The sequence below is a fragment of the Lycium barbarum genome, chromosome 5, assembly GCF_019175385.1.
Source record: "Lycium barbarum isolate Lr01 chromosome 5, ASM1917538v2, whole genome shotgun sequence".
NCBI classification, from domain to species: Eukaryota; Viridiplantae; Streptophyta; class Magnoliopsida; order Solanales; family Solanaceae; genus Lycium; species Lycium barbarum.
The window spans coordinates 24,573,006-24,600,194 of record NC_083341.1 but is presented as its reverse complement, the minus strand read 5'-3'; the positions used below and the strand labels follow the sequence as shown (position 1 = coordinate 24,600,194).

Below are 27,189 nucleotides of genomic sequence, written 5' to 3'. Positions count from 1 at the left end.
AGCAAATTAAGGGAAAAGGGTTTCCCCTTCATTTCCGCCTCTTTCTTTTCCTCTTCTTTTCTTTTCCCTTTTTCTCTCCTTGTTCTCCGCCTCATCGCCTCCATTCCCGCCTCTTCTCCGCCGCACTTCCACTTCCTCCTTTTCCTCCTTCTTCTCCGCTCCCCACTCGCCCCTGTCCCCCACTTGTCTCTCTCTCCCGCTCCTCCTTCTTTTTTCAGTACAAAAAACAAACGAAACAAAACCTATAAAAAGAGGTAAGAACGACAACAAAAAGGGGGGGGGGGGGGGGGGGGGACAGTAAACAACGGCAACAAAGGAGGAGAACGACGAGGGAAAAAGAAAAGAAAAGAAATGAACTGAGAAGAAGGGGGGGAAAAAAAAAGGGATCTGCTTGGCTTATGAACGAAAAAGGGGTTCGGGAAATCAAAGAGTGAAAAAAAAAAAAGTCAATTCAAACAAAATAAGAACAAGTTTTAGAAACAGATCGGAAATCCCCCCCTAAAAATAACCAAATCGGGAATTTACAAATTCCTATACAAAACTCGAGATTCAATAAATCATTCGGATCTGCTGAAAAAGAATAACTTCTGGGTTGGTAATTCGGGTTTCGCAATCGTTCGTCGTATTCGAGAATAGATTCAACGCTGTCGACGCCCCAGTTCATTGCACACAAAACAGGTAAACTTCGACACATTTATTACTTCAAGTCTTCAATATCTGCTTTTAGTTAAATTTTTAGTGGTTCTGCTATTTTTATGTTATGTAATTTCTCTGTCGTCATATTGTTTTTTTCGATATCTGGGTGCTGTTAGGATAGGATGATAATTTCTAAAAAATGAAATTTGAAAGATGTATATCATAGTCTCGGATGCCTAGACTGAATTTCCAAAACTTAGAATCCATTTGAAATCAAATATACATAGGATATACAGTGGGTTATCAAAATAAGAAGAGGATATACATTCGATATACATCTGATATACATATCGTGGTGGATATATTTTTGATATCATGTTTGTACTCTGTTGAATCTTATAATATTGTTTGAAGTCACATGTTGACGAAATCTTTAGTCATGTACCGTATGATCTAGATGTGATTCTATATGTTTATTTCATTACATGTATATTTGTTTGCTTCTGTTCGTGTCTATTTAGCTGGAACTGATATGTAGACTTTATGGGATTGAATAAATCTGAATGCTGTCTGATCTCAGTTCAGCAAAAGAACTTCCTGTAAGAACCTATGTGAAAAAGAAAGTTAGTCTCCAACATCCATTTCATCTTGTTTGATATTTAATCTCTGTTTTGTGTTCGTATGATTGGCTTAGCTCATTTGGTAGATGTTGACTAGTTTGGTATGAAGTGTGGATCTATATGACTATAATAACATCTATTTCGCTTGTTCAAAAAAATCTGATTTGAATTCCTGGGTTTAAGCTGGTAATTATCCCTACACCATTCCTTGGCTATGTAACTCATATATTTCTGATTTTGCCCTGCTACATCAGAGTATAGTGTAATACCAAGTTCTTTTGTCTGTGATTCTAGCTGTAGAAGAAGACATGTTTGGTTCAGTTGAAAAAAAAATGTTTACTGACTGGGATATAAATAATATATCTCTGTGTATGATGTCTTATTGTTGAGGTGTCTGATTTGATGAAGAAAACACTATATTCAAATCACTTTGAGAATCTGGGTTGATCAACTTTGAGAAGGTTGACTTCTTCCTCAGTTTCTCTATTAACAAGTTGAGGTTTGCTCGACTTTACTCATATGTTGTCATCCTGGAAATTGAACTTGCTCTGTTCTTTTAGGTTGCTTGAATGTCTTGAACACGATTTTAGATCTGAACCTGTTTTCCTCTAATTATTTTTGTTGGTAGTAGGCCTTACTGCCCATTTCGCTATAAATCTTAGTGTTTTGCATTGTCAATATGAGGAATATGAACTGAAAATGTGTGCCTGAACACCACAATATTCCCCTGGACTGCTGTAGTGTTTTAGTCGCTGTTGTGTTTAGTTTTAGGCAATCCTGGATACTATTTGCTGTGTTGTTTGGTTTATTTGGTGCTTCATGTGTTTAAGCATTTGGATGCCTATTTCTCACTCAGTATAGCATCATGTTGTTAGTCATGGCATTTTAGTTCCTGTTTCTTATTAGATGAGTTTATTGTGTTTAGGTGTGGCTTTAGATTTCTTGCTTTCTGTTTATAGGTAAATCGAGCATGTTCAGTCGTAATGTTTCCTCCTATATTTGTCCTTTCATGTGATCTGCGTATTTCTTTTGATCTGAGTCCAATTTTGGGTCTGTCCAGATCCATGCACCACCAAGAATAGCTTTATCTGTGACTATTATGGGACCAGCATCCTTTCATGCCTGGTCTCATTTCTTGTTGTGTCAAAACACCCTCAGTGTACGAGAGTCCGACTATTGAACATTGTCTGAACGAATGATTATTTTAAAACACGTCAAATGACGACACCTGCTAACTAGTCTATTAACCATGTTGCCGCGTTGTTGTGACGCACTTGGACATTTTTTTAGCCCTGTCTCGGTCTCATTCATTCAAATATACATGGTATATACACAGCCTACTTTGAGTTTATATTTTATATGTTTAACATTATTCTTTGATTATATACTAATCCTTTTCCTTTTCATTTTTTTTATGCATGACCTTCGCATACGAGTCCAAGGGGCTTGTCTTCCGCATTCAGTGTTGGACTAAAAGCCCAACAATATATTCTTCTCGTGTCCAGCCCATCTGAAAGAGTTCCTGAAAATGTTGGGCCGAAGCCCAATAGCGGCAGCAACAGTAGCGTAGCAGCAACCCTTAAAAATGGGCTGAACCCATTTAAACCTATTTGCTCCATTTTATTTTTTGTGCATTTAATTGATAATTGTATGACTGATACTTTTATTTGTTTATTTGCTTAGATTAATTAAACCTTGGCAAAAATTAGTGGGGTTTGGTTCTAGTAATAAGTAATTAATCTAAAGAAAATCAACTATTAATCCCATAAGTTTAACTACTTATAATATCCATACTGTCTTTTTCTATTATTAGAATAATTCATTTCAAAATAGTATGACTACATATTTTGAGGATCAAGATTCATTCTTAATATCTTAGAAACTTTAAGACGCTACTATTCTTTACATTAACGTTAGCTTACTCTAAAAATAGACAAACTAGTTTCGATGAACAACTTTTTCACTTTAGGTTCTTTCCAGCACTTAAGTAAAAATACATATTGAAATACATATTTCTCTAGAATAAATCTTTAAAAACTCTTATCAAATAACTCTTTTAAATTTTAGTCATTTCTTCCACATATAAACATTACATGCCCCATTTCTTTGGGTTTATTTCTAATAAAGCTCTTTTGTACACTTACTATTCTCTACAATTATTATTTTAAATAATGCTATTATACTTTCGTCTTAAAAACTTAATCATATTTATAAGTTGTATTTCAAAACAGCCTTAAAAGTACTCTTTTATACGAATTATTATTATTTTTTACAAGTTCCATTTTAAATAGCATTCTTACATATTTATTTATAACTTTAGTCATACTTATAAGACTACTTTCTTTTTTTCTATAATACTATATTTACACTTAGCCTAATAAATTATAAGTCCGGTCGGTTAACCATTGTTAATGGGTCTTAAAGGGTGCCTAATACCTTCCCTTTAGACTAATTGAACCCTTATCCAGAATCTTAAGTTTCGCAGACCTTAAACAGAGTTAACTTTAAACATAATTTTAATAAACTTTAGGTGTCCTAATTCACCATAAATAATTAGGTGGCGACTCCTTAACAACAAACACAAAAAATAGGAATCTCCAATACGTCGTACTTCTAAATTTAACTCTCCAGGGTTAAAAATGGGGTGTGACAACACATTTACAACTCAAATCTCCATGTGCCCTCATAATCAAGAGAGAATCCCAAACTTACAAAATGCAATTCAAAATACAAATGGGATATCAAATGGAAAGAATTAACTCTCTTCTCTCTCAAAGATGTTCAAATGCACAAGTAGTACCAGAAGTTGCCCTTCATATATTTCTTCACTAATGTAAACACACTTGGTTTAAAATCAATTACGACTTAAGGGGCAATAATGTAGGCTTTTGGTAAAGTAGGGGCATAATTTAAAAATAGTGACTCAAAAACCTCCATAAGCACTACAATTATCAACAATCAAAGCACACTTCCTTTAAAACTTTTCCACCGTTTTCTTCATCTTTTCATTTCACTACCTAGTCTTCCCATTATTTACAACTCTTTAATCCTCCTTCATTTTTCGTCATTCTTTTTGTCGTTGTTTGTTCTATTTTTTTTCTTTTTCATTTTCACCTTTCAAGCAACTTCCACATCAAACTTTACCAACCATCACCCTCAAACTTAAGCTTTTAGCCTATGTTTGCACTTTCATCACACTTAAGGAGGTAGGGTACCAAAAGATGGATCAATGAAGAATGGGGTAAAGCTTATAACATGGTTGTCAAATAAAAGGTTAAAGGTTCAAAAGGGGTTGACTGGAGAAGATATGCAAGGGTGAGAAATTTAAGGCATAAGGCACAAAAGCAGTCCAAGAAAGGCCTAACATCATTTTTCAAACCAAGGGTAGTCAAGAATTTCGCCTTGAAACTCATTCCGGGCAAGTTTTAGACCACAAATAATGCAAAAGAACCCACAAAAACCTCACCACACATGGCACATGAAAATCCAAGTAGAATATGTATCAAAAACCCAATTGAAACAAATGAACTCAAAGAAAGTCACTCATAGCCTAAAGAGACTACTTAGTGAACTTAATAGCCAAACATTGAGTCTAAAATTCATATTAAGAATCATCACTTCAATCATTTTTTTCTTTTCCAAAAACCAACAATTCATATGCCGAGGTTTAAGTGTGTTGGTACCAAGCAAGCCACAAATGGATCAAGGGACAAAAATCACATCCCACACCACTTTTACTCCTAACAAAAACTAAAGAAGCTAGTCGTTTAATTTTTTCTTCCAAAATAAAAAATAAAAAATTATACTAATATGAAAAAAAGAAATACGAAAATAAAGTCAATCTACCAAATTAATATCCATCATGACGTATCACATCCCATCACAAAAATATCTATCCGAATAAATCCTTCCCCAACTTATAATGTTGCATTGTCCTCAATGTAACTATACAGTTAAAACAAAAGTAAGGAAGGACTCTCTGAAAACCTTGTAGCTTCAAAGGATTATCTATCCTTGAAAGATGCTGTCTTTGTTTTCTTCGGTGGAACAAGCCTTGACATTGCAAAAGAAATTGCTTGCCAGCATCAACTCTATCCTATCTACCAAAGGAGGTGACTTCTTGAGTTCTTTCCCACATTTTGAATTTTTGGCTTCAGCAGATAACAAAATTTTCACCTCCCCCCCCCCCCCCCCCCCCCCCCAAAAAAAAACAAATATGAAAGCTGCACAAAGCAATACTCTTGCAAAGATCCAAACCATATAGGAAGTTCTCTAGTTGTGATTTCAAAGGACAAATATGAAGTTGCAAACAAGAAGCTTCATTTAGGAACCATACAATAGTTGAGGCCAACTGAACATGAGTGATACGCCCAAATTACACCTTTAATATTAGGAGTAAACGGTCATTGTCAAACATAGAACCCAACAAGGTTGGGGTCGAATCCCACAGAGAATACAATGAAGAAATAAACTCATTAAGTGTAACGCTTGACTAGTAGTCTATATTTCTAGAGACGGGAATGTACAAAAAGTTCGGTTTTAATATTTATCATGATCATTAGTAAGAGAATGCTTGATTTTTGATTAATAATTACTAAAGGCATTAAGGATGTGGTTCCAATGGAAAGTAATGCAACTGGGTATTAATCCAACTCTTTTATATGTGTAGATGTAATTAAATATGGGATACAAAAGCTTATCAAAAGTTTCTCAACCAAATTGATAAAGATCATTACTAAGCTTTCTCAAGCCTTAGACTGTGGAAAATATGAATACCCATTTTATCTCAAGTAACTCTCCTATCTCTAGCTCGAGTTATTAGATGAGGTTTATAAGCATTAAATCCTTGCTATTTACTCTTTTCCTAACTTCCCCTTTCTTTCTCAAGCAAAGGAAAAGTGAATAGGCACAAATAATGTTGTACACGATTAAATGGCATTAAAGAATGAAGAGTAAATAGAAAAACATCATCCTAAATAAATGAAAGTTGAATGTAAAAACCCAATCACATAACTAACACATTTGGTCCCACAACCTTAGCTAAATGATTGAGCTACTCATACTCATTAAATAAAAAGTAGTAGCAAAAAGAATATTCATGGAGCTTACAATAACGTTAATGGAGAAGATGACAAAAAGATGGAGAATCTTCTTAAAAGCTTCCACAACAATAGTATTCAATGCTCTCTTTAAAGCTAAAAGACAACTAAAACTAAAAAGTGAGGAATATTCAATGTCCAACACAACAACCAAGGACTAGTATTTATGGATGGGGGACAAAAAAGTGAAAAAGTGGCTTTTAATGAACCCGTACGGGCCAAGTGTGTGGCAGCATATTGAGTATGCGCCCGTATACCCTCTATTGATCACCGCACTCTTGCTGTCTCTTATGGGATTATGAGAGAGTCAACTTAGGTGGCGGAGACGCATACTCTTTGCACTCTTGCTCAATTTTCTCCACTCACTAGCTCGTCGAAGGAAGAATATGCGACCGCACATCAAGTTCGCGGTCCCGCATATTCCTCGCATACTTGCAAAAATTGCGCCACTCACTGGTTTTTCTGATGACAAGTATGTGACCGCATGACAGAGTGTGCGATCCCGCATATTCGTCGCATGACAACATTTTTCTTTCTTTTTGCGTCATTTAGTCCTTTTTGTGTCCTTGACTCAACTGAAAACATGCAACAACCTAATAGAAATATAGACAAACGCTTCAAAAGACTCTCAAAAAGAGATAAGTAGTGGTCATAAAATTCAAAAATCCACGACTTATCAATGAGCTCAAATACACACTGTATTTCAATTGTATACAACTCCGGCGGCACTCTTCCTTTCAGATCTGAGTTCAATTTGATCTAAAAAATTGTTCAATCCGGCGAACGGCGACATGTATGACAAAAGCAATGGTAGCGGGATGTGGTCGTTGCTTGTGATTCGCAGAGCTTCGGTTTCTCGTCGGAGGAGAGCGCCGGCAGTCGTGTGAAGGAGAGGGAGATGAGAGAGGTGTTGTTGTCGTGGTTCGTGGCCGGAGCTCCGATAGTGGGGCGGTGGCGGTTAGGTTAGTGAATAGGAATGAGAGAGAGTTTTTTAGGGTTTGGAGAAGATGAAAAATCTGAAATGTGGAGTGAGGGAGAATAGATAGAGATCTATGTATTTCGGTATAGCTACCAATGGTAATTTACGAACTTACTTTAGCTACTAAATATAAATAAGTCAAAAGGTAGTTATTATCAATAATTACCTCTTAGAGGTAGTTACACAAAGTAATTTTTCCATTAAAATTAAGCTCAAAATCGATTCATGTTGGCCAGGCAGATGCCCCAAGTGGACCTCTAACCGGGCCAACACTGGTCCCAATCTCTCAAGCTAAAAATTGTGTCCGACCTAGCCTCCTTCCACCCTTAACCTAACCGAATTAACTAGAGAGTCTTGACCAATTTGAAAGATCATTTAATGTTGTTGAAATAACTGAATTTTGGGTTGTTCGATCAAGTAAAGGAAACAAAATGAATTCATAACTATCTCAATCTTATTTTTTCGTTTTTCTTCCTCCTGTCAGAATATTTAGAAGCTAACACCATTCCAATGTCCCCTTTCGCCGTGCATTAACTAACACTATTAGAAAGTATAGAAATGACAACAAAAAATTTATTATTTGGCAAAAACTTAGTTTTATTGTTGAAGTTGAAATTTTGTGCAGATTTTAAATCAAAATATGAAATCAGGCTCCCAAATGATAAGGCCAAAATCCTACTTAGTATTGACAAGTGAGGATTGCTCAGTTGGTAAAATCTCTCTACCCACGACTGGTAGGTTCAGAGTTCGAATCAAGTTTGGTAAAAAAATTGTGAAAACATTATAGATCCTCCAAAAAGGAGGGGGGGGGGGGGGGATATACTACTCCCTTGTCTCAATTTATATGATACACTTTTATTTTTAGTCTGTCAAAAAAATAATGATACATTTTTATATTTAGAAATAATTTAACTTAAAACTTCTCCTTTTACTCGTAATTAAATGATTTACAGCCACAAATATATATGAAATGATTTACAACCACAGATATATATGACTTGTTTTAGACCACAAGTTTCAAAAGTCTTTTTTTCTTTCTTAAATTCCGTACCTAATCAAATTATGTCACATAAATTGAAACGAAGAAAGTATTTAGTATTTGCAAATGCTGATGTCAACATTGAAATATTACGTCACGTTTATATACAGAAATGCATATCATAAAAATTGTAGATATATAAAAAGTCAATGCAAAAACCATGGTGTTATACTACTTGTTAGAGAAGTCATGAAATATGACAAAGGGGTACGCGTTACTGTAGACCATATATGGTCGGAACCAAAGGGCACTTATCAGTACCCTGTTTCTTTTACTCGTTTCCTATTACTTCCTCGTTTGGTCAACATGTCAATATCTTTGAACCATTTTCTTTTTTCTATTTTATTTTCCTTTTTCATACTGCTTAAAGCATCCTATTCGACATTTTTTTTTTTGGTCTATACATAGAATGAATAATACTTTTCAACTTTAAGCTTTTCATTTAATTTGATCTTTAATGACATTTTTTTTTAGTTTGTTACATGGTGTTATTGGGCCCTGACTAATCTGAATTGCGTAAGGTCCATACAAGATGAAAGCGCTTCATGGAGTATAACGTGCTCTTATAATCATAGAAACATCATGACATGTTAAAGCTGACTAGTTTTTAAGGCCACTTTTAGCGGGGCGCAGTCTGCATTGCGGTTATGGGTTTAGGCTCATATCTTGTATTTGTATTGAAAAATTCATTCGATATGTATAAATAATTTATCCGCACTCAATAATTAAATAAAAAGAATTGTGATTCGAAACAATAAACCAAGTATCCTGGCTTACGCCTCTGACTTTTAGTATATGCCAAAAATAGTTCTATCTTTTTCTCAAGAATTCTGTATAATGCATGAGTACTCTAATTAGTTTTAGCTAGGCAGAATATCTAAAAACACTCCAAACTAATTTGCTCAAATTATTAATTCCCTCCTCAAATTATTCCTATTCTTAATTACCCCTCATAAAGTTGGCTGTTTGAAAGCCTTTTACCTCCCTGGACGCTAATGTGTTAAAGAGCGTGGACGACTTTCTTTTAGGCGCGTGAATGTGGAGAGAAATATAAAAATTATCTTTAAAGTGGGGTACTTTTTAATCATTAAAGCCACACAGTCATATACAATGATATATATATATTCTAATTATGACACATATTAATATACAATGCATATTTTACCCCAACTTTATATTTATTATTTTAAAAATTTCTCCTATTGATGCTGAGTAAATTCAACTGTGTATTTTTATAAATAAACAAGACTTACCTCCATTTTTGCTAAATAAAAACATTAGTCAAAATAATGGAGTACCAACTATGAATTTCTTGTTATTTCTTCTTTAGATACAATGAATATTTATTTCAACCGTATAATTGGGGGCCAAATCAGTAAAAAAGGCTTCGGTAGAACTCTATTATGTTTAGCCAAATTAAAAAGGTATAGCCGCAAAATAATGGAATTGCAACTGTGTACTTAATTTTATTTCTTTTCTACATGTAATGACCATTTAGTTTAATTGTGTATCTTTTCCGATTGCAAACTGTAAAAAAGATACTGGTTAGAGTTTCATTATATTTATCCAAATAAAAGGTTTTATCCAAAATAATAAAGTTTTAATATTTATTTTTATACTATATTTTTTAGATGTAATTATTATTTATTTTATTTGTATATTTTTTCAGTCCAAATTTGTTAATACTTTGCTTGATATTATATTAGTTTTAGTCAAAACAAAAAATATTAGCCTAAATAATGGAGTTTCATCCAAGTTTTTTACAAATTTAACTTGAAAAGGATGATTTAAAAAGTTAGTGAATTTAAAAAGGTACAAAAAATATTCGAGCCAAGTTTAAGGGTGTGGGATGGGGTGGGGGCAGAGGCTATCTAATAGCCAATTGCAGAAAGGGTAATCACAACTAGATATATACTCATAATTTAAAGAGGGAACTAATAATTCGAATCAAGTTTGACAGTGTTTGTAAGTATCCTGCCTTAATTCTACGCTATATAAATCCAAAATAAAGTTGGAAAATAAGTCCTCTACCAACATTTTTTCATTACTAATGACACTTTTGCCCCCGACCATATAATACCTATCCTATCAAACTCAATATAATGCACCGTCCTCTTCGTCAGTATCATATGGATTACTTATTACATAATCCTCTTTCTCAGTATATTCTTCCCTCTGCCCCACCACCCACTAACTATACACTCTTTTAGTTTGACGAATGGGAACATATAGCATAGTTTCATGCATTTATAACTATAAATTGCTCTCATTTGAGTGCGGCCAAAAATGTAACTATGTGAAAGTGGATGCATTAATATTATTACTCCACAAAAGAGCTAGCCTCATCCACATTCCAAGAATCTTGTAAACTACATACCTTCACTAATAATGAGGATCTCAAGTGGAAATTTGAAATCAAATATCAACTTAATGTACTCTTCAAATCACATTCTTTTCACCAAACAACATCTGGGATTGACACTGCCTACTTCAAAGTGCTCTACATTGAATAAACTCGGAGCTCGTAACTTCAAGATTACGAGCTCGTGGAACTCGGGGTCCGGTCACGACAGAGCAGCCGAACTCCGGGACAGGTGGATGGAATTTCAAGGGATCAAGAATTGGGAAGGCTTGCTTGATCCACTTGATGATGATCTCCGTAAGGAGATCTTAAGGTACGGGGAATTTGTCGAAGCAGCCTACCGCTGCTTCGACTTTGACGTGTCATCCCCCACGTACGCCACGTGTCTTTATCCCGAGAGTTCCATGCTGGCGAATTGCGCGCTAGACAAGAGTGGCTACAAGGTGATCAAGAACTTGTATGCCACGTGTGCAACTCAAATGCCACGGTGGACTAAAAGGTTCCCGAACCTGGCGTCCCCGCGATCCAGCTGGATCGGTTACGTGGCCGTCTGTGATGACGAGGAAGAGATCGCAAGGCTCGGGCGCCGCGACGTGGTGATCGCTTATCGTGGCACCGCCACCTCATCTGAATGGCTCGAGAATTTACGTGCCACGTTGACTTGCTTACCGGATGACATGGCGCCCGAAAATTACGACCAACCCATGGTACAAAGTGGATTCTTGAGCTTGTACACAACAAAGAATGAAGGTGACCAGAGTTTGCAGGAAACAATTAGGGAACAAATTGGCAACATTCTTGATAAACATAGTGACGAGCCTTTAAGTATAACTGTCACAGGGCATAGTCTTGGTGCTGCCCTTGCAACATTAACAGCGCATGATATTGCTACAAAATTTAGTCATGCACCTATAGTCACAGTTGTGTCATTTGGAGGGCCAAGAGTTGGAAACAAAGGTTTCAGATGCCAATTAGAGAAAAGTGGAACAAATGTTCTCCGCATTGTCAACTCCGACGACCCCGTTACAAAAGTCCCAGGATTCGTGATCGATGACGATGATGACGACGTGGCAGAAAAAGAGCGTGCCAGCATGGCGGCGGCGATGCCAAGCTGGCTACAAAAATGCATGGAGGATACACAATGGGTGTATGCTGAGGTGGGTAAAGAACTTAGACTGAGTAGTAAAGACTCTCCTCAAATAAGCAAAGGGAATGTTGCCACTTGTCATGATCTCAAGACATATCTACACTTAGTGAGCAATTTTGCAAAAGAGGAACACAAGTTAGGGCAACCCCACGAAAGAAGTGTGGCTCTAGTTTGAAAATAATTACTTTACTCGGTACAAAGAATAGGATCGTAGAAATAGGCCCACATAGATCTTCTTGAATATCCACACAAAAAATGAGGTGAAAATAGATGTAATTACAGATGCGAAGCCAGGATTCGAAGCTTGTGGGTTTGGGATTATAATTCATTTAAGTTATTGAGTTCTAAATTAACAATTTATACATATTTAATGATTTTTTCAAGACAAATACAGAGTTTAGACCAAAGTTACTGGATTTGGCCGAACCTCGAGTACTATACTAGCTCCGCCCCCGTGCACAAAGCCATCTCATCATTTTGAGAGAATTAAAGGGCTTCCATTAGTTTTCAAGGAGCCCTATTCTCATTGCCTATCCTCCATAGGTCAGCTATATTTTTCAATGTATATATAGCGATCAGATAATAAAGTTATGGATCTTTCTTGAGTTATGTACATGTTATACCTTCTGGACTAAGCTACAATTAATTTCCTATCGTTAAGAAACAAAGAGAGTTTCATATTACATATACACAAGGATTTGTTTAATTAACGTGTAAGAAAACAAGATATCCTTACCTAATAAGGTATATGTAATGTGGACAAATGTTTGAGGTCTATCAAGCCAAATGAAAAGAAAAATATCACTAATAATAACGTTCTAACCCAGATGTGAGCAAGGATTTCATTTGATATATAAGAAAATATGATTGGTATATTTTTTCAAGGAACCCTACTCTCATTGCCTATACTCCATAGATTAGCAATATTATTAATGTATATATGGCGATCAGATAATGAAATGAATAGTTCTGGATCATTCTTGAGTATTATACTTTGTAGATCAACTGGCTACAACAATTGTCCTAGCTAGTTGATGGTGAAGACCAATAGAGTTCCGTATCACATATGAACAATGATTAATTAATTTCATTTGCCTAATGACGTATCGTAATTTAATGTTGAAAAACACTTGAGGTCCAGCAAGCCGAACAGAACAATATCTCACAACAGTGGCAGAGCCTAAATTTTCACTAAAGGGCAGGGTTCAAAATTTGAAGAAACAAACATACGAAGAAGCCAAGGGAATTCAACATCTATTATATATACCTTAAAATAAATTTTAACCTCATATATATAATCTAATTTTCTGCCGAAAGAAATTTGGATGAACCCCCTTGCTCCTACCCGGCTTTGCCCCTGTCTCACTAGCGTAACAAAAATCACAAAACTAATATGTTCCACGTCAAATGTAAGCAAGGATTTCATTTGATATATAAGAAAAATATGATTGGTGTATAACAAAAATATGAAATCACAAGCGTAAAAAGGATCGCGACTAATAATGTTCCACGTTTGATGAAAGCAAGGATTTCATTTGATAGATAAGAAAACTATGAAATCCTTAATTACTTTGTGAGACGCCTACAAAATAGTTGAGGTCCCTCAAGTCAAAGCTAACAATACCTCAAATTTGCGTGGGGACATTGTTGGATATTGGGCTTAGGTCGTGGGTTGCCCATGTGAACAGACCCGACCCGGTTAGGAGAATTAAACATGTAAGAATTTATCAGAAGTTAAAATAAAAAGGGAGTTACTACACTAAAAGGTAACTTCTACCCTATCAACGTGGGTTTGTGGGAGGAGTTTTTGTAACTTGTTGGTGATATTACAATGAAATTACAACTACAATTGAAAAATAAAAATGAAGAAATAAAAATATCTTCGGCTGAGGCGCGGGTATCTCACTCTCTTTAAGGAGATTCAAGCCCACTGCAGCAAATCTACCTGTCCAGCAGTAATCTTTCTGACTTGTCCCCTCCAGGATACAACAACCCGATCACGTCGTATAACTCAACAATCTCTGGACAAGATGTTGAGTCCAAAGCTCCACCAAAAAGAAGAACACCTTCCTTAAACTAATAAACTCTCTTTTTTACTTTCCTCACTTTTTAAGAACTCTCCAAAGTATATATTTTTCTCTACTCCCCACAAGTTAAGGATGGAAAACTATTTATAGTTGAATAATATTACACTTGTAATAAATTGGATGAAGAGGAGGAATAAAGGTGTATTAAAATGATGAGAATGTGGTGTAGTAAATGAGATAATGGAGAGATGAGTTTCAAAAGAAGTAATAGCCATATTCCAAGTGATGTTGGGAAAGTGAAAGGCCAAACAGACAAACCATTATTGCCTATTATGGCTGCTAACTCAAGAGCCTAAATGTCACTTTATTGCACCAAAAAACTGTAAGAAATTAAGACACCCATGCTACCTCTTTGTGGCTACCAACGGAAAAGGAGTTACAAGACATAAATTGCCACAAAGAGGAATAAGTAATGCAAATTAATGGAAACTTTAATATGACATTTTTAATATTAAAATGTTCACTAGAACCATCAATCCCCCACTCATTTTAATATTAATATAAGAGAGTTTACCAGTGGAAGGTAGATTATTATGCGTAATGAAAGGTGTGCTCTGCATTGAACCTCCATTTAGTAAAACAATAATCTTTAATCCAGAGCCGTAGTGGTCTCAGACTTGAACTATGACTGCTTTAGGGAAATAAAGAATTATTGCTTACACATAATAATCAAGGTGTTAACATGAGCTTTCACAGCCAGCACATTATGGCCTTGTGTTATCCCGGTTTCATGAGTGCTTTTGAGAACGAGCCCAATTCTCATAGGAAGCGTCCTACTTCCACACTCACATAGGTGAAATCTGTTAAGGATGCTTCTGTAATTTAACACCCCACTCATACGAGCTACAGAATTTCATTAAGAGTTTATATACTCAACCTCCACACACTGTTACAGAATAATGCACTTATACCGTAGGGAGGGAATAAATAAAATAGTGCATTTTTCTCAACAAGTCATCATATGATTCGTTTTTCTCATTGAACCTGGTTATAGGATCTCTAGTCCCCAGGTTGGGTTACCTCATATACAACTCATGAATTTATGGGCTTCAATCCCATCCCCCTCGATGTGCTCCAGACCTTTTCTCTTGCCAAGGCCTTGGTTAGTGGATCTGCAAGATTATCACAAGATTTAACATAATCAACGTTAATGGTACCACTTGTCAAATATGATCTCACAGTACTGTGTTTTCTCCTTATAGGTCTGGATTTACCGTTATAATAACAGTTTTGAACTCTACCAATTGCAGCGGTGCTATCACAATGAATTAAAATAGGAGGAATTGGTTTTTCAAAATAAGGAATTTGAAATAATAAATCTCTTAACCAATTCGCTTCTTCACTAGCTGAAGCTAAAGCAATTAGTTCAGCCTCCATGGTAGAGTTAGCAATAATAGTTTGCTTTTTTGATTTCCAACAAATAGCACCACCTGCCAACGTAAAAATATAACCAGTGGTAGAACAGGAATCACCAGATAAAGTGTTCCAATCTGCATCAGAAAAGCCTTCAAGTACAGCAGGATATTTTTTATAAAACAAGCCATAGGTTTTTGTACCAACTAAATATTTCATAACTCTCGTTATGGCATGCCAATGTTCACTACCTGGCTTGCTTGTAAACCTGCTAAGTACTCCAACTGCATACGCAATATCAGGCCTAGTGCAATCAGTCACATATCTCAAACTTCCAATTAAGCTAGCATATTCCTTTTGATTTATCACATCATTTTCACTTTGAACAGGAAACAAGTGAACACTTGAATCAAAAGGAGTTACAACATGCTTGCAATCAAGAAAGTTATATTTTTTCAATTTTTTCTCAACATAATGTGACTGGTCAAGGAATATTCCATCACATGTTTTAGTAATTTTTATTCCAAGAATTAAATTTGCCTCACCAAGATCTTTCATGTCAAAATGGCTTCTAAGAATATTTTTAGTTTCACCAATACCATTCATGTTAGAGCCAAAGATCAATAAATCATCAACATAGAGGCAAACAATAACATGTGAATTATTCCAAGACTTATGATAGATGCACTTATCACACTCGTTTGTTTTAAAACCATTTTCAATCATGAAGGAATCAAATTTCTCATGCCATTGCTTTGGTGCCTGTTTCAAGCCATATAGGGATTTAGTAAGTTTACACACTTTGCTTTCTTGGCCTGCTTCAACAAAACCTTCGGGTTGTTCCATATAAATTTCCTCATTTAGGTCCCCATTTAAAAAAGCAGTTTTTACATCCATTTGGTGAATATGCAAATCAAAAATTGCAGCAATAGCAATTAAAAGCCTTATGGATGTAATTCTAGTTACCGGAGAAAAAGTATCAAAAAATTCTAGGCCTTCTAGTTGTTTATAACCTTAGCAACTAGTCTAGCCTTATATTTATCAACAGAGCCATCCGGTTTTAACTTTTTTCTAAGGACCCATTTACACCCAATCGTTTTACAACCCGGTGGTAAATCAACTAACTTCCAAGTTTTATTGGAAATAAGTGATTCCATTTCATCATTTACAGCCTCTTTCCAAAAAATAGCATCATGTGAAGATAAAACTTCTTGTAAATTGAGAGGGTCATTTCCAACATTAAAAACATAAAACTTAGGACCAAAATCTTTTTCTACTCTAGCTCTTTTACTTCTTCTTAACTCAAAATCATCACTTTCTTTATTTTTCAAAACAGAAATAGAAGAACTAGGTAGTGACAAAATATTTTCGTTAGTCCTATGACCCCCACTATTTTTAGAATCAAATGGAAATTTATTTTCATGAAAAATAGCATCTCCTGATTCTATTATTATATTATCTTCAAGACTAAAAAATCTATAGGCTGTACTTTTTGAAGCATAACCAAGAAAAGCACAAGTAGTAACTTTTTTACCCAATTTACTTATTTTGGGATCCATTAGCCTTACATAAGCTAGACAACCCAAACTCTTAGATATCCCAAATTTGGCTTGTGACCTTTCCACAACTCAAATGGTGTTAATTTAGTCTTTTTATAAGTCACACGATTTAACACATAACAAGTAGTTAAAATAGCTTCACCCCAAATATTTAGAGGTGCACTAGACTCAATAAGCATGACATTTGTTAACTCAACTAAAATTCTATTTTTTCTCTCCGCTACACCATTAGACGCAGGAGAATAAGGTGGAGTAGTTTCATGAATTATTCCCAACGATCTAACAAAAGAATTAAACTCATTAGACTCATATTCACGGCCTCTATCACTTCTAATTCTTTTTATTTTTCTACCAAACTGATTTTCAACTCCATGGAGATAAATTTTAAAATTTTCAAAAACATCACTTTTATTTTTCATCAAGAAAACATATGTATACTTAGAAAAATCATCAATAAAAGTAATAAAATATCTATTTCCTCCACGAGTTAAAATTCCTCCAAGTTCACAAATATCAGTATGAATTAACTCTAATAATTCAGTTTTTCTTTCAACTTGAAAATGAGGCCTTTTTGTGATTTTGGCTTTACTACAAGCTTCACATTTTTCAAAATCCTTTTTAATCATTGGGATTAATCCTAAACTACTCATGATTCCCACATAACGATTATTAATATGACACAAACGAGCATGCCAAAAATTAGTGGAAGAAAGCATGTAAACAGAATTAGTAACTTTATTCATCTCAACATTCAACTTAAACATCCCATCACAAACATACCCCTTTCCCACAAAAATACCTTTTTTCACTATTACATATTGATCAGACTCAATAATTTGTTTGAAGCCTGCTTTATTAAGAAGAAAACTAGACATCAAAGTTTTTCTCATGGAAGGAGTAAAAAGTACATCTTTTAAACTTAACACCCTTCCTGAGGTAAAGCTCAACTCGACATCTTCCTTTCCAAGCACTTGAGTAGTGTGAGAATCACCAAGCATGATGGTTTTGGGCTCCTCAAATGGAGTATACACTTTGAACCAATCTTTGTCATAGCAGACATGACGGTTTGCACCAGAATCAGCCCACCATCCATCAACATTTTCAATCATATTTATGTCTGTTATCACCGCCACAAGTGGCTCTTCGGTAACGTTCGCCTGAGGTGTAGGACCACGTTTCCGAAACTTGCAAAATCGAGCAATATGCCCACTCTTGCCACAGACAAAGCATGGTCCTCCATTTTGTGCTTGGTTGTTACCACCATTATTTTTCTTGGGAGGTCTACCATTATGTTTCTTGAATATTTTCTTCTTAGGCTTCATAGAGGTATTTTTGTTAGCATTAGGAGCAACATTATTTGAAGTAATTAAGTTTACCTTATTTGTGACGGGTTGTAAGTTGCTCTCTTCCGTTTGCAAAAGTGCATCTTGGCCCCTTGCCTCTTCCTCCATGCGGATTCGCATAATCAACGTCTCAAGAGAGGTTTCCTTTTGTTTGTGGCGCATAGTTTTTTGAAATTCCTTCCATGAAGGTGGAAGTTTATCTATTATGCCACAAACAATAAGGTTATCTCCAATTTTTATCTCCTCGGACCTGAGCTCTCCAACGATCATTATAAAATCTTGGGCTTGGTCTACCACTGATTTGTTTTCCACCATTTGGAAATGAAAAAATCTACTAGCAGCATATTTTTTTGCTCCAGCCTCCTCGCTTTCCAAATTTTCTTTGCAGTAGAGTAAGTTCTATCATAATAATCATAAAAATTATCTGATAGACAATTAAGTAAATAATACCGACACTTGTATGAATCTTCATCGTACTTTTCAGTTTTTTCTTGAAGAGAAATAAGTTCTTTATCATTCATGGAAGAGTTGTCTACTTTATTTGGATTCTTCTCAGTTAACACATAAGAAACATTGAGAAAACTTAAGTAGAAAAGTACTTTACCCTTCCATCTCTTAAAATGAGTACCGTTGAACCGAAATGGCTTGTTAAGATCTCCTACTTTGACATCCGCCGATTTTTCAATTGTAGCCATTTGAATCTCCTTAAAATTGTTGGTGATATTACAATGAAATTACAATTACAATTGAAAAATAAAAATGAAGAAATAAAAATATCTTCGGCTGAGGCGCGGGTATCTCACTCTCTTTAAGGAGATTCAAGCCCACTGCAGCAAATCTACCGGTCCAGCAGTAATCTTTCTGACTTGTCCCCTCCAGGATACAACAGCCCGATCACGTTGTATAACTCAACAATCTCTGGACAAGATGTTGAGTCCAAAGCTCCACCAAAAAGAAGAACACCTTCCTTCAACTAATAAACTCTTTTTTTTTACTTTCCTCACTTTTTAAGAACTCTCCAAGGTATATATTTTTCTCTACTCCCCACAAGTTAAGGATGGAAAACTATTTATAGTTGAATAATATTACACTTGTAATAAATTGGATGAAGAGGAGGAATAAAGGTGTATTAAAATGATGAGAATGTGGTGTAGTAAATGAGATAATGGAGAGATGAGTTTCAAAAGAAGTAATAGCCATATTCCAAGTGACGTTGGGAAAATGAAAGGCCAAACGGACAAACCATTATTGCCTATTATGGCTGCTAACTGAAGAGCCTAAATGTCACTTTATTGCACCAAAAAACTGTAAGAAATTAAGACACCCATGCTGCCTCTTTGTGGCTACCAACGGAAAAGGAGTTACAAGACATAAATTGCCACAAAGAGGAATAAGTAATGCAGATTAATGGAAACTTTAATATGACATTTTTAATATTAAAATGTTCACTAGAACCATCATAACTCCTGTAACTTCTCTCCTCTGGATAAAAAGGCACGGTTTCTTTTCTTCTCACATAGAGATAAGAAAATACAGATTCTCAATTTCTCCAACTTTTTCCATAAGAACACAAAAAAGAAAGACATTTAGTTTGTGAATAGAATTTCGTTTCCTAGTGAGACCAAGTCGACCTTGGGAAATTTCTTTGTGTGGCAAGATCAACAACTTCCGCTGCAATTGAAAGGTACACAATTCGTTATTCTTGCCCCGTTATGATTTTCTAACAATGGTATCAGAGCCAGGTTTTATGTATTCTGTTTTGAATACACCGTTCTTCGCTGTTAATGTGTTTACGAAGCATTTTTCTTTGTTTTCTTTTGAAATTGAACGTTGGGTTCGACATTCGTTTTTTAGTGGGAGTAAGTTGTAATTCTCAGTTCCCAATTTCCTGATCTCTCTATAATTCAATAAAATAAAAGAGAAAAACAATGAAAAGATTTCTTTGAATTGCGTAGTGCCGTTTGTCATTCCTTTGAAGATGACCAGAATGTGTTTGGTATTTTGTTTAAAAGGAAGGGTCAAAAAGTTGGACAATTTTCATAAAAGGTCATTGGGTAATAAACTTCTACAGAAGTATACATCATTGATTTAAATTCCTTTTAATTACCATGTGTTTCTTTACATTCTCAAGTTGCAACACTTGGAAACTTCTTGTGACCCAAGCCATATAATTGCCACGTTTTCTAAAAGTATGAACATTGATGACGAGCTTTTGTGATTTTTTCTTGATGTCAAATTATAAATATGTTACTGCTGTTAACAGTGATATGGAGTGATAAAAGAATGTTTGTTCAAGATTCGGCAGTAGCAGTTCTTTTAAAAGGGAACCTTTATTTAAAAACGGATTTAAAACGAGTAAGATATGATTTTTTGAAGTTATGCTGAAAAGTATGACAGTTTTTTTTTTTTTTTTTTTAATGAAAAACTGCTTTTAGAATTTAATTTCTGGAAATTACATGTTATGAATTACAATGTGTGATATATATTTTCAAAATCTACTCGTTACAAGCTTTCCGTTGATATATTAAACATTAAAAACGGATTTAAAATGAGTAAGATATGATTTTTTGAAGTTATGCTGAAAATTATGACAGTTTTTTATGAAAAACTGCTTCTGAAATTTAATTTCTGGAGATTGCTTGTTAAGAACTACAATGTGTGATATATATTTTCAGGATCTACTCGTTACAAGCTTTCCGTTGATATATTACCCATTAAAAATGGATTTAAAACGAGTGAGTTATGAAGTGTTGAAGTTATGTTAAGTAAAATAAAATAAAAGTTTTTTTTTTACCTCCTAATAGCCATGCCATTATATTGGTATATGATCCTTGACGTATTTTTGTCTTCTACGAGTAATGTGACATGTGTTGTCATATTGAATGGTATGTCCATTCTTATTGTTTCACTGTTCCCATTTCAGACATGGCTGGACAGGGACAAGCTCGAAGTACTCCAAGTGGGAGTTCCCGAAATCGAGCAAGGAAACAATGTAGAAGAGTACGTCGTCGTGGGATACATTTCCGTGGACGTGAAGTCATAAGGAATAATGTTCAAAGGGCGACCCAAAATCAACTAAGGGATCAAAGGGCTATACGAAGGGAAGGAGAGAAGAAATTTAAAGAGTTTAAAGCTTTTAAGAAGTCTCCTAATACTTCAGTGCCTGAACATATTGAAATTTTTCGGTTGCAACGAGAAGAACTGGCTAATTTTATTGAAATCTCGGATTGGGAAGCTTTAGCAATTTTACTAGATTCCCTCCGAGAGCCTTGGAGTGGTATTTTAGTTAATATTTATCACTCTTTCTTTCTAAGTCAACCTTTTGAGGTGTATGTTCAAGAACTTGAATGTCACACCCTGGTTCCTTAGGGTGTGATGGGCACCCGACCCCATATCCGGAGCCGAGCGAACCCACATACTCTTATTTCATACATGATCTTTCCGGACTTGTTAAGTCAAATAAGCATGACATACATATTAAGGCTCCCAGATTTTTTTTTTCTTTGCTTATCAAATTAAACTAAATCTGTGATTATATAGAATTCATATTATAATACAAACTGACACATCGGCTGATGGAGCCGCTTACTAAACCGACATACCATACCCACGACTCTGTCTGCAAAGTCTCTAACATTAACCAGAAACCATATCACATATACTTCTGACTCGGCAGTCCTCCAGGAGCAAATGGAGTTTGCCATCTTCGCTGGAACATCTTCTATAATGTCTTCAACTCATCTGGGAGTATCTGCGCGGCATGAAACGCAGCCCCCGAAGAAAGGGGGTCAGTACGGAATATGTACTGAGTATGTAAGGCAGAATACAGTAAGCAAAGTCATAGTCGGAATCAGAAGTACAGAAGTATAACAGACAGAATCACAATCGGAATTTACAGTACAAAGAGAGTGTACACTAGTCAAAATACCGGGGTGCTTATTGCTCAGACTGCCAATCATGTATACTGATGTCATCTGTCAGAAGGAGTGCAGAAAGTACAAAGTACCAAACTGGTTACTTTCCAAACACAGATAACGTCATATGTCAAGGGATACAGAACGTACAGATTTGTCCAAACGCTGACTTTCCAACCACAGATCATGCATGTCGAAATCATGTATCACATATGCATATAACGTGCCCCGGCCCTCCCGTAAGGGACGCGGTGAATCATATATCATAAATGCATATAACGTGCCCCGACCCTCAGTAAGGGACGCGGTGAATCATATGTATCATGTATGCATATAACGTGCCCCGGCCCTCAGTGAGGGACGCGGTAAATGGAATCATGTATGCCAATGTCATGTGTCATGTATGCCAATGTCATGTATCATATATGCCAATATCATGTATCATATATGCATGTAACGTGCCCCGGCCCTCTTTTGCGGGACGCGGTGATTGTGCCATCCTGGCCACCACCCCGTCATCATATCATAATGTCATCATATCATACATAACATGCCCCGGCCCGCAAGTGAGAGGGACGCGGTGAATAATGCAGAGAAATACGCACGAGAACATGTCCTGGCCCGGGCTCAGTGAAGTCCAAATCAAAGCTTGCACGAACAGAGTAGTGCGAAACCACATGCACACAATCAAGACCCGAGATACAAACATACTTATATGCAAACACATTATCGGCATCTGGAGGTCCAGAAACAAGCTTCGGGTCAATCGGAACTAGCATACGAAAGTTACGAGCGTTCGAAGTACGGAACGCTCCATAAATGTTTCGGAAGTCAATCTTTGCAAAACCGAAGTACTAGTCGTATCAGCTATTTTTCGGATGACGTATAGAGCAACTCGGGTACAACTTAGATTCATACGCACACACCACTACATATCAAGGTATTAATTATATCACTTATTTTCTTTATTAACAACTAAGGAACATATCAAATAGGTCTTTAGGTATCGTGCTAACCTCATATGGATGAAATTAAATAAACTTCCGAAATCATGTGTACGTATCGTAACATATCAAGCTTCGGTGAAACCATCATTCATGTTATCATACTTACAAAATTTTCTGTAAAACATGCTTCACGAATGTTGGGGGCAATATGACTCATAATATTCTTTCCGACACAAATTCTTTATACTTATTTCGTTACTCGATCATGTCGTAAAATGGGTCATGTCAAACATACTTCTACCCATATAAGTCAGAATCATAGGCAGACTCGGAACATATTAGATAGCACTTTAGAAGCGAATTCCTTCCGGATATCTTACGGATCAGACCAAATATAACTTATAAGATCGCGTGCACATATCAAAATATAGATTAAGGACTCAATGGGATAATAAAACAACCAAGAGTTTCCTTTAATTATTTTACGAAATTAAGCCAGATAGAACAATAGGGGAAGATTCGGGAGTAGTGGGTCCACCTCGGATCAAGTCGAGGCGACGGACATGAATCATGGACATTAGGGTCTATAGAGTCATCCAAGGAAGTTTCGAGTCGACTTGATTACATTTACAAAAGTTTCGGACGTTTGATTTCCTTTCGACCAAAACATGAGATTTATAGTTCAATTAGATTGAATGAATAGTGCTCAAATTCACTTTCGGATTTCTATGAACAGAATTGCCCCCGAGGCTCAAGTATCGACCTAGTATACCTAGGACATGCCAAAAGAAGGAATAGGGTAGCCTTACATACCTTGATTGCGCCTTACGCTCGTCCAAGTTCAATTCCCGTTTCGCTCAAAATCTACAAATGGTCATAAGTGCCAAATGTGAGTTGTGAACTTTTTAAGAATTCAATTTAGATTCATATTTGTCTACCGAAATTCCGGCAGTATTTCCCCTATAAATTCAACATCCCCAAAAGTTTAACGTAGCCAAAACAATCCACAACAACCCAACAACAACATCAATAACAACAACAAGTACTACAAAACACATAATATGGCATAACTAGCCATCTTTCGGACATAACACAATATCTTTCATTCCGACTTCACACTTCCAAACCAATCTTACTATTTTCATATTCATCATCAATCACGATCATTACAATGCAAATTGGGAGCATTCCATACCATTTCCGCAAAATATTCATAAGATATACAAAAATGTTCAACTTTCCACCAAAACCGTAATTCACCTAAACTTCCCATTTCTCAACATAAACATTCATAATTCATTCTTACCTTCCAATTTCATTAATGACAATCATAATTTGCACCTTACCACTTTCATTCCCATCATAAAATACATAATGACAACAACCAAAATACTACATAAAATTATTTCATCATTCCTACACACAACACACACACACGGCTACACATACTAATCTCAACTCCAACTTGAACCATCAAATTCTCATTTTCATCATAGAATACTTATCAACAACAACCAAATCACCATATAAAATTTAGTTCATCTTTTCTACACAACATGCACACACACGGCCAAGCTTCCAACTTGCATGGTTTCATGATTTTCTTCCATTTCCACTTACTACAACATAAATGAACCCTTCATAACATATAAAAAGGAATTAAATCATACCTTTTCCTTCTAACTTCTTCACTTGACTAGGGTTGTGATTTTGCAACAAAGGATGATTTTCTTGCTTCAACAATTATACCACGTTGAAGAGGACTCTTGAATTAGTAGGAATACATGAAGAAATCAATTTTTGGGACAAAATTTCATAGGGGTAAAACCCCCTCCTCTTGGCCGAAATGGCCATGGTCTTTTCTTCTTCTTTCTCTATTTTCTCCTCTTCAAGTTTCTTGAATTTTCCAAATTCAAATGTGATGAAATTCCATTCATGTGCCATATATTAAGGTCATGTGGGACATGGCCCACATCCATGTGCATGGCACATGTCCCTTATTTTTATTTTCTTTTTCCTTTTCTTTTTTTTTTTTCATGAATACATGATTTGCTAATTCCAATTTTGCCCTTAGACTTTCCCAATATCTTCTTGAGTCACTTTGTGAATTTACCTTCTTACCCTTATCCTTTCCTCATATTTCCACATCCAAAATTTTCATAACCAACTTATGTACCAAACAAGGTCAAATTATAATCTTGTCCTTAACTTGTCACAATTATCTCAAACTATCCGAACGCGAAAAATACGGGGTATAACATTGAATTCGAGTGGGAGATTATGAACTTGCAATTTAAATTGTGATTTTTTTTTAAATATATGGTTATGTTGTTTAACTTTCTTTTAAATATCTCGTTTATTTATTTATTTATTTTTTAAATGGGATTGAGACTTAATTGAAAGTTATCAAATAAAATTCACGCTAAGTTTTTTTTTCCATTTCTGATTAAACATTTAGATTGTAGATGATGATTGGAAACTTTGTAACCTTTCGATTTTATACTAAATGTGGAGTCATTTATGGAAATTAATTGCTTGAGTGTGAATATGAATATCACATGCATGAATTTATTAAAGTAAGTATTGATGAATAAGAACCTGTTTAATTGTCTCAATCAACAGATATGTCATCTAAGAGTATCTTTGCTGACTTAAACAAAGGTGAAAAACTGAATGACGAGAATTACGACATCTGGAGTCATAAAATGTGGTATGTACTAGAAGAGCAAGATGCTCTAGAAGGTATTAACCATGTTTTGGTTCACCCAGAAGAGGGTAACACTGCTCAACACAGAAGAGATCTGGAAACTTACAATGCGTGGAAAAAGAAAGATTCTACTGCACGTGGAATTATTGTAAGTTCTGTCGTTGATGATCTCATTCACGAATGTGAAAAATACCCTACTGCTCATGCTATGTGGTCACACTTACGAGAGACTTATAGGGGTACCACTCTGACCCGCCTTAGACAGCTGACTATCAAATTTGACACTTACAAGAAACGTCATGATCACAATGTCAAGCAACACCTTAGGGTGAAGTCTAACATGATTGCTCAACTCAAAAGTGCTGGTCATGTTCTCTCTGATGAGCAGCAGGTTCAGGCAGTGATCCGATCTCTTCTCAATAATTGGGAACACTTGAAGGTTAACTTAACCCATAATGATAGCATCAAAACTTTTTCTGATGTTCCCCGTCCTGTCGAGCTTGAGGACGAGCGTCTTGGTGCTACCAAAACTGTATCTAATGCCTATGTGGCAGAATCAAGTGGCACAAAGTCTTCTGGCTTCAAGCGCAAGAAGAATTGGAAAAATGACGGAAAGGGTAAGGAGACCGGAGAAGGACCTTCCAAGAAAAGGAACAAGCCAAATCCTAAGAAGGGAAAACGGTTTTTGAAGAAGAAAGACAAGAGTAAGATGAAATGCTACAACTGCCATGTTCCAGGACATTTTGCTCGTGAGTGTTCCGAGCCGAAAAAGGTAGCATTTCAAAACGCATCTCTAAGTGCTACATATGTTTCTAGCACTGTTTTACTAATTGAATCTTGTCCTGTGTGGATTGTAGACTCAGGGGCCACTGACCATGTGAGTCATGATCGAGAAGCGTTTGTGGAGTTTCGTCGAGTCTCACATGGATCAAGGTGGATATATGTAGGAAATAATGCAAAGCTTGAAGTCAAAGGGATAGGCACTTGCAAAATGGACTTGCGTGGTGGCCGAACTTTTATGTTGCATGATGTCCTATATGCTCCAGAGATCCGGAGTAACTTAGTATCTGTGTCTGTTCTTCTAGATCTAGGTTTCGATTTAAAGTTTAGTCGCAATGGTGTTAGAATTACTGAAGATAATGTTTTTTATGGTTTTGGACTTCGTTATGATGGTTTTATTGTTTTAGATTGTAATCCTTCAACTTATGACTATTATGTTGACCGTTGTGTAATGACATGTTATTCTAGTAACAGTGATGTTGATGTTATTACATGGCATGTAAGATTAGGTCACATAGGGCAAGACCGGATGAATAGATTGGCAAAGGAAGGGCATTTAGGTCCTTTCTCCAAAATTGAATTGCCAACTTGTGAAAATTGTCTTGCAGGAAAGATTA

The 27,189-nt window shown here is 35.7% G+C and overlaps 1 protein-coding gene across 1 annotated transcript; it reads left to right on the top strand.

Moving 5' to 3' along the window:
* Nucleotides 1–10,959: 10,959 nt before the first annotated feature.
* LOC132642401 (phospholipase A(1) DAD1, chloroplastic-like) lies at nt 10,960–12,290 on the top strand. Its single transcript, XM_060359619.1, has one exon. It carries the CDS (start codon nt 10,972–10,974, stop codon nt 12,055–12,057), a length of 1,086 nt encoding a protein of 361 aa, XP_060215602.1. The 5' UTR covers nt 10,960–10,971; the 3' UTR covers nt 12,058–12,290.
* The last annotated feature ends 14,899 nt before the right edge of the window (nt 12,291–27,189 follow it).